This window comes from Trachemys scripta, chromosome 6 (genome assembly GCF_013100865.1).
Source record: "Trachemys scripta elegans isolate TJP31775 chromosome 6, CAS_Tse_1.0, whole genome shotgun sequence".
In the NCBI taxonomy this organism is placed as follows: Eukaryota; Metazoa; Chordata; order Testudines; family Emydidae; genus Trachemys; species Trachemys scripta.
The window spans coordinates 13,376,797-13,386,110 of NC_048303.1; the positions used below are offsets into that span (position 1 = coordinate 13,376,797).

General features: G+C 42.7%; 1 protein-coding gene across 1 annotated transcript in view; it reads right to left on the reverse strand.

Moving 5' to 3' along the window:
• Positions 1 to 2,268: 2,268 nt before the first annotated feature.
• ACAA2 (acetyl-CoA acyltransferase 2) overlaps positions 2,269 to 9,314 on the reverse strand; it is a 26,677-nt gene continuing 19,631 nt past the window's right edge. Inside the window, exons 6-10 of the mRNA XM_034774171.1 lie at positions 8,390 to 8,565; positions 7,198 to 7,327; positions 4,870 to 4,940; positions 3,999 to 4,153; positions 2,269 to 2,989 (exon numbers count right to left, since the gene is read on the reverse strand). Coding sequence (XP_034630062.1) covers positions 2,905 to 2,989; positions 3,999 to 4,153; positions 4,870 to 4,940; positions 7,198 to 7,327; positions 8,390 to 8,565 — 617 coding nt within the window. The 3' untranslated portion in view covers positions 2,269 to 2,904. The remainder of the gene's footprint in view (positions 2,990 to 3,998; positions 4,154 to 4,869; positions 4,941 to 7,197; positions 7,328 to 8,389; positions 8,566 to 9,314) is intronic.

Below are 9,314 nucleotides of genomic sequence, written 5' to 3' on the forward strand. Positions count from 1 at the left end.
TTGGCTTGCCCATATCCCAAGCGAGTGCCCTAATCACTACGCTGTAGAATCACGCTCTTGCTTCTCCTCCATCACGTAAATAGTTAATGATTTATACAAAGTGAAACAGTTTCAACATGAGAGTGGACAAGACCCACCTCAGAATAGCCTGGGGGGTCAGGGCACCCAACTGATATATGGGCATTGTGGGTTCAAATCCCTACTTTAAATCTGGAAGAGCGGGGACTTGAACCTACATCCCAGGTGAATGCCCTAACCACTGGGCTACTGGACATATACAAGTAGCCCTCAAAATTCCTGATCTGCGCAGCCTGGTTTTCTTTTGTGCAAGATCCAATCTGACAGGCATGGTCTGAGAACAACTACCATCTGGTGCCCTGCAGACGAGACAGGCAGGGGAATGCCTAGTTTGAGAATCCCGTGCGGGCTTGTGGGTGAGATAAGTCCTGGTACCACTGAGCTGCTCAGGACCCTAGGCAGGTTTGCACATACCCAGCACCTAGGGAATATGGGAACCTCCAGGGCTAGGCAGCAGTTGAATTGAGGTTTCAAGGATCTCAATGGCACCTAAATGTTGGAGTTGGATGCCTGAGATCCTTTGTGGATCCCCTTCCATGTCAATATCAAATACCACAAATAAAACAGGGGCGTAGCCACAGATAGGCCATGCCTCACCCAATTAGCACCCAGGCCCACCCAAATCTGAGCCTGAGGGCATGTCAGAGACACACCCACAGTAGCTCTCAAGTTAATGCACTAAAACAGAACGTAGGTGCGACCACAGCAGCACCAGCAGCGTGGATGAGGGTAGCTGCCCCGAGAGTACACCCATCAGCAAGACTGTATTCAGGGCAACTAGCCCGTCCTGCTGCAGCTACACAGCTGTTTCTAGGCACTAGTTGGAGCAGAGTTTGCGCAGATACATCTTGCAAAGGTCTACACAGCAGATGGGAGGGTACTTCCCAGCATGGGCAGACAGACATGGACTAGCTCTGCTCAAACTGGCACAGTAAAAATAGTGGCCCAAAGTAGCCTGGAGAGTATGTAACAAGGGAGTGCATGTAGTCAGTAGAGCCAGCACATCTGTCCTGCTGAGCTGGGAAGCAGAACTTAAGCATGCCCCAGCTGCTGTGTAGACATACCCCAGAGCTCCCAGCCCATCCCAGGACTGTACACTCTCCTCAGCAGATGCTCCTGGCCGGGCTTGGGATGGCTCTGGAGTGCAGCTTTGGGGGAAGATGCCGAGAAAGAGCAGGAAAGAGAATCTAGGCAACTCCAGGGACCTGGATGGATCTTAAGACCATGGGTGCAGCATCCACTTAGCTGCCACGCATGGGGTGCAGCCTGGCCAGCGCTTCAGTCGTCAACACTCCAGAGACACGGTAGAGATTCACCGCAGGACACACAGCAACCCAGCCCAGGACACTTCCCCTCCCCATCTCCTTTCTGTCCCCAATTCCCCTCCATCCCCCTCTGCCTTCCCTGGCCCACCCAAGGCTACATCCCTGGGACAAAACACAGACACCCCCCACACATGCGGGTGTAGGGAAGTTCAGTCTGGACTTGTCCCAGGGACAGGTCATTGCTCATCTACCCTATGCTGGGGCCCACCCAAATTTCCATTCTAGCTACACTCCTGAAATATAGTATAAAGACCATACACTTCAAACATCATCCACCAAAACCAACAATCCTTAATATCAGCTATGTCCTATGTAAACCAAATTTCCCTGGAAGCAAAACAACCTGGGTTCAAAAGTGATTTCCAGTTTCCTACATATGTTAGTTGAATCGTACAGACACGCTGTGGAGCTGATGTGCTCTAGCCGGGGGAAAGAGAGTCCAGTAAAGGTTATGGTGTTGGATACTGTAGTACTGATACAGCTGGAGCAGCATTGGCTACAGAGGCAGTCAGTTGCCTCACCTGCTCTCCCTAAATGACTCATGACATAGGGACAGTCTTACAGGACAAAGGTAAACAGTGGGCCATTGTAACGCATACAACACCTGAGTTGTGTGCAGCAGACTCCTATTGAAAGAGTTATAGCGGTATGTCAATTGCCATTGAAGATTCAGATTTATACAACAGTTACCAGTTATTTCCCCATCCGAAATACAGGGATGGGAAACAACATCTCAGATAACAGTTCGACTTTTTAAATGTTGAGCACTGAATGATATTGGCAAGGTTATGACCCAAATAAGTTATCTATACTTATTAAACTGATGCACCTTTCTTGGATGAAAAACAAAAATCAATAGGACAAATTCAGTATCATTTTTATTGTTTTATTATGAGGCACAGTGGAGATTTCACATTTTTTCCCTAGTTATTTCAATATGGCAAGTACAAAATGCACACAGTATTCTGCAATATTTGCTTTACATAGAAACAATCTTCAAACAGAAAAAAAAGACAGCCACATTTTCTGGCAATGCAGCAGGAACAGAGATTTTCAAAGATGTTTATCTTAGACAACAGAACTGATTGAAAAAATAATCAAAGCCCGTATTGGCATGACTTTGGCACTCTCACCGTAAAGCAGGTTTGGCAGATATTTGACAGTCAGACCTAATTTCCTGAAGAGTTAAGGGGAATGAGACACACATTTTATTCATCTGGAAAGAGTGTGAAGAAATATTTCAGAAGAGAGAAGTGATAGTGGCTTTACATTTAGTTTAATTACAAAAGACAATCAAAAAAAAACAAAACCAATCAAGTTATTTGGTTCAGAAATTGGACTTCGCGGCCTTTCCTTCATCTTGCAGGATGGTCACCAGATGAAGCTAGATAGCGATGCTCTGTATTTGTACTAGGTATTATCTTTTCATTATTCCTTTATTTGGTGAGCATGTAACAGTCGGAAATAGTTGTGAGACATGCACTGAAGTCTCCAATTTCTCTTAGGCTGTATTCTCAATAATGAGAGCAATACCTTGTCCACCTCCAATACAAGCTGACCCAACTGCGTATTTGCCACCACGACGCCTATACAGAAACAGGAACAGTGAAAACAGAAATTGTCTCCCTGATTTACTACAAAAGGAAGTTAGTCAAAATGCATTGAGAAACAACTATCAAGAGTTTTCAGATGCACAATTAAAGAGAGGGTGTTTTGGAACATTACAAATATATATAAAATTTTAAGCAGAAGCATAAAAAGTGAAATGTTTCTTCAACGGAATTCAGACCTGTTGATCTGGGGCATTCTAAAGGATAGTACGATGGAGTTGTTCTTTGGAGTTCAGGATACGAAAGAGAGAAGTAATTGGAAATCTCGGGTTTCAATGTAGTTTAAGTGGCATGGATAGAACATCATTTTACAGTTAAGTAAATTTCTAAAAGCACAGCAGAATTGGTCTGCAAGTTGCATATTAGTGGAGGTTTGCTTTATTACCGAATATTGATAAAGTACTGCAGAAGTATGAATACAAATAGAAAGACAGTCTCTGCCCTCAAGACATTCAAAACCATGAGGAAACTGTTCACGTTAAGAGTGCAGAAAGATCACTCTTGAGGAGACCAATGCAGGAAGAATTTGTGGAAGCAAGTTTGAAGGAGAGGGAAAGCAGTGGAGGAACAAGAAGTGAGAGTTTTCAAGGTGTGTGTGTGTGTGGGGGGGGGAGGGGGAGGAGTATAAGACAACAGGGAGCAAACAGTGAGAAATAAAAGGCCTAGTCCAATGCCCAGTGAAGTGTAGGGAGTCTTTGTATTGACTTCAGTGGGTTTAGGATCAGATCTAAAGGGAGCAGAGACGATTGGAATGAGAGCAGGAGGTAACAAGAGTGGAGTTGCAGAACCCTGAAGTTAAGGACAACGATGTGAAGTGATGCACTGAGAGACGGGAAGCCAGTGAAGGGATTCTAGAAGGGTGTTGAATGGCAGGAGAGGAAGAGGCTTTTATAGCTATACAGTGTCCAGCCACAACCTCTTGTACTTGCATCAGCTTTGCAAACAGTGTTGCATGTTTTATCAAGAGCTTCAGCTACATACCCACCTTAATTCATGAACCAGATGAGCAGTGATCCTTGACCCTGATGCTCCCAGGGGATGACCTAGAGCAATGGCACCTCCGTTGACATTGGTTTTTTCAGGGTCTAGGCCCAAAACCTTTTCAACTGCCAAATACTGAGGAGCAAAAGCCTCATTGACCTGAAAACAGCAGAGACACAATCAAAATGTAGGTGCTTGACTTTCCTCAGAATTCACATTTTTAAGGATCTCTTTGCAATTGTAAGTTGAAGATTTTTATTTTTTTAAATAGAACATGGAGCACAGGTCTATGACAAAGCAACAGTATAAGATTCCCCTTCCCACTCCACCAAGAGACCTCAAACCAGACCTGCAGTAACAATCTCCAGTGAGTAAGTGGACAGTTCAGTCTTCAAAGCCAATCAATCCACAGCTTCTTTTAAACACAAAAATAAAAAATAAAAAAGCCAGCAGCAATATGGATACCTGCCTTTTAGGATTGGACCAGGGCCACTAACATGTTTCCCATATAGCAGTAGACAGCTATCAGAGGGTAACCACTTTTGGTCATTACTGACCAAGGGCTGCATTTAAAAATCAGTACCTTAGCCTCTCTGTTGCCTAAGAGAGCATGTCACTCCTAGACAAGTTATAAACTACAGGATGTTTTTTAATAAAGGAATTTTAAGCTCCTGAAAACAGGAGTTTAGTGGAATCACTGAAAGAAAACTTAGTTAAATGGCCAATAGCAGTCACTGCAACAGCCACATTTTAGGCTTTCCTTTCAGTCCATCATACAGCAAAGGAGAACCTTCCAGATTAAACACATCTCATTAGATTATTAACCTACTGCTCCTAATTAGATATAACCTTTCTGTCCACACTGCTCTCCTTACCTCTACCAGATCCATGTCTTTCAGGGAAAGTCCTGATTTCTTCAGGGCCTCAGTAATGGCAGGCACAGGGCCTATTTCAAAATTATACAGACATGAGTAGCTGAAGAATTTTACAATAAGCATTTAAACTATATTGTACATGGGATAGGCTCATCAAGCCCCACCCTGTGAACCTGAGGTGCTCATCAGGTTTCCCAACCTCCTGTGGGCCCCTATTAAGCATTTGGTGGTTTGTGACACCCTAACCAAGTGTCTTATTAAGCAATTTGAGGGCTCCAAAGCACAAGAACCCTTAGGAGTGGCTAGTTGGGAACTTCTTCAATCCACTATCCCACAAGCTTAAGAAGCCTCATTACTGCCTTCCTCTACATCCACCCACTCCTTCAGGCTCTTACTCAACACACCGTACAGCTCTCTAGCCAAAATGGGGCCTGCCAGCTTCTTGCCAATCCAAATGAGGCCTAACACTACCTGCAGTCTTCAGGAGCTCCACGAGGCAGCTGCAAATGCCCCTGATCTTCTCCCCCAAACCAGTTCTTCTCTCCAGATATATAAAGTACATTAATAAAGACAGACTTTTTGAACTGTGGTGAACATGTGTCTAGTTGTGTGTGTCACAAACTGGGGGTCCCCTCACTGCATTTGTGGTAGAAAAATTGTTGCTCAAGAGATGCAGGTCTAAGCTATAAAGTTTGAGGTCAGTGAGAGCGACTTTCTAGTGGATATTACAGGGGGCGATGGGTTAAAAAAAAAAAAAAAAAAAAATCACCCTTCTAATGAAACTCAGCTATAACCTAATCTAATTGAATACACTGGGGGAAATTAATCCAAAACACAGAGACACTCAATCCAGAGAGATACTTGAAAAACATAAATGTTAAGGGAGAATTTGGATTACTAGTGAAAAGCAAAGTAGATAGGAGTATGCAATGTGAAGAGGAGAGGAGACAAATTATTTTTTATACAACAGTGGGATGAACCCCCCCTTAGAATAGTTTGAGGACTTCAATACTAGAAAGATTTTGGCAACTCAAAGATAAAAGAATATTAATAAAAGCAACAAAAATGAATAAGGGACTGGAGAGAGAGGTAAGTAAAGAATAACTAAGGCCCTTTCTTTTTGGCTTTTACCAATTTTTAACAAAAATATTCCCCGATTTTACAAAAGCTATTATTCAGTATTTACCAACTTTCACCTGAATTTTGGACCATCCAACTGCATGAAAATGCTGGTTATGTTAAGAAAGTCTAATACACTACATTAGGTAGAGTCATTTATTAACATAAATACTTCTTAGTGTAAATGCAAGGCTGTTAAGTAAGGCAATGTAGTGGAAAACATACACACACACACACACACACAAATGTGTGTGTATATGTGTACACCTTGTTGACGTACAGTTCATGAAATAAACGACAGCATAAAACTTCTCTTATTTTCAATACTTACAGTCTCTATTTGTTGCTTTTTTAGGTCTATCCGTCCCCCAGTATTAACCCAATTATTTACCAAAAAAACAAAAGTTAATTTTTGTACCTATTTTCATTTGTTTAATTTTTTTAATAAAAACCACTGATACATTTCCACAAAATATTAAATAAAGTAAAAACCAAAACCAGGCCTGGACAATAAACCAAATAAAGGGCCTGATTCAAAGCCCACGGAAGTCAATGGAAAGATTTGGACTTTGGACCAGGGCCTACGCGAGGATTTTGCTCATACATATGTGTGTAGGAGTGTTGGACATATCACCACACACCTGATAATATACACAGTGAGTGCCAAGGAAGGAAATAATTGTTAGTCCTCTAATGGGAAAAATGGGATGAAACCAAGCATGGGAAATTATGTTAAATATCTCGAGCAATATCCTAACTAGCTGCCAAACAGGCTCCCAGGAGAATTGGGAGAAGCTCTATTTACTTCAGTCACTGAACACTAGCCTGGGAAAAGCAGGGCAGAGAGTACAGTAGGGAACAACAGAATGTGCGGGGGTATTCACCTCCCATATTGAAATACTTTATGTTGTGTCGTTTTCTGAGATGGGGCTCCAACGAGCGAATCCCTTTTCTGACAGAGCTCCTCCTATCCCCTAATGGTCAAGGCCCAGCACTGCAGATGTCATTCTTTAAGCCAAAGAGATCAGTGCCACTCTGCAGTCAGATATAGGAGAGACTTGACAGCAGTCTACCCTATAATAAATAACTCACATAAACTGTTCCTCCATTGCCATCAGGCTCAGTACAAGGCCTCCCACAGAATACCTAACACAAGAATACTTTCATATTTTTTCATGCTACCAAAAGTTTTGCTTCACTGCAACTTACCAATGCCCATGATGTTGGGGTCACATCCAGATGCATGATAGGCTACTATTCTAGCCAGTGGAGTGAGGCTGTGTTTTTTAAGTGCCGCTTCACTGGCTATGACAAGTGCCCCAGCTCCATCACATACTCCCTTGTAACACAAAAGGAAAACATTCTCAATGCACTAATTGCACAATCATTTTATGCCAGAGATATTCATGTAAGAGGAACTTGATGGCAATTGTTTATTACACACATTAAATACACAATTCTATTCTTAAAGGTCAGTTTGTTCTAAATAATCAAATTCTTTTCTTATTTTGTGGCATTTGAAAATTAATACTAGACATTGAGATTTTATATATTTCAGTGTTTTAAAGAAAGTAAAATAGATTCTCTGCCCTGTAAATCTATTTCAGATACTTTAAAAGTCAATATGTGGACTGGGGTCATCATTAACATTTAATAATTTTTCAGGGCTGTTAAGGGTGCATGACACTTTACAAACACTTGTACCATGTTTTCCCATCTGTGCTGTGTGTTATGCAGGAGGTCAGACTACCTGATCACAGTTGTCCTTCCAGCCTTAACAAATCTACTAGTCTAGCAGATTTATGCCAAAAGATAGGGTACCTAATGTCACGTTGCTAAGCCCATAGGCTGCTCTAAGTTACATCAGCACTTGGTTTGGCCTACAGATGACCCAATGATCAGGGTCCTCCACAAAGCACAGCTCAGCTGAAGCCAGAGATCTAGCCCATGACTCCTAAATAATTTAAAATGTTCATTGTCCATAAAGGAAAGAACAGCAGCTAGTCCCAGCAGAGTTCCACACAATCAGTGCAAAGTCAAATCTGTAGCAATACTGATTCAAGGCAGATGAGAAAGTGTGGATGTCTTGTTAAGTGTGATGGTACCAGCATAATGCTGGCAGCAGTGGCTACTCTACTGCATTGCGTTTCTAGAAGAGAGAAGGCAACTGGAGACTCATTCATTGTAGGGGTGTTGACAAAGCCACCCAGGCCCAAGCTTTGTACTGCAATTTGGGTTCCAGAATCAGAATTATTTTTTCCAGAAGCCACCCTTGGCAGCCCAGTAACCTCTCTGCAAGCGAGAAGTACGGTGAAGAAAGACTATGAGAATCCTTGGCATCTAACCGATATATAACCCTTCTCAGATCAAAATTCTAACTCCTTATCGTCCATGAGCTCACCGAAGCATTCCCAGCAGTGACGGTCCCATCTTTCTTGAAGATGGGAGGGAGCTTTCCCAGCTGTTCTATGGTGGTTTGGGGTCTCGGATGCTCATCCTGTTCCATAGCCTGTTTCCCTTTCTTTGTTTTTACTTCAATTGGCGCCATCTCAGCATTGAAGTAACCAGCATCCTGAGCTGGAATAGCAGAAAGAAATGACAAGATTAGAATTAAACAGCAGCAGGTGACTGATCAGTGCCGGCAAACATGTATTTTCATTTGCAATCAACTTTACACTTGTCTATGTAGGTATTTAGAGCCTTTTTTCAGACTTTATTTATTCTATTTATTTAGGCTTAAATAGTGATTCTGAAGTTTACAGTTAAATTTGAACAGTACTGAGTGGATATGCACTAGCATTTACATCTCCAATGTACATTCTGTACTGCTGTTGGTTCTATATCTGTATGGCTTGTCAGAGAGTTCAAAAGCTGCACAGTTCACTGAGACAAGAAGGGAGAAACACGTTGGGCCAGATCTTCAGCTGGTGTAAACCAGTGTAGCTTCTTTAAAACTAATGCCAGTTTACACCATCTGAGGACCTAGCCCCTTAACGTCAGCAGTATCAGTGTGGTGCAGAATGTACGTTAAACAATACCCCAGACAATCAACTCCAAGACATTTACATTTGAGGAAGGTCTGAAATAGTCTTATCTGATTTAATCCTAAAGCTACTGTCCCTGTTACTCCCAGGGGAATTCTGTGCCACTGCACTATGCAGAATTTCTGCAGAATTAATGTTCTGCGCAGAATTTCATTTTTCCCTGCAGAATTGGTGCCGCCACTATGGGCCGCTGGACCCAACAGAGCCCAAGCTCTCCAGCTTGCAAATACAGCACACTTGCTGCCGGGGGGGGGGGGGGGGGGGGGGGGGGGGGGGTAGGAC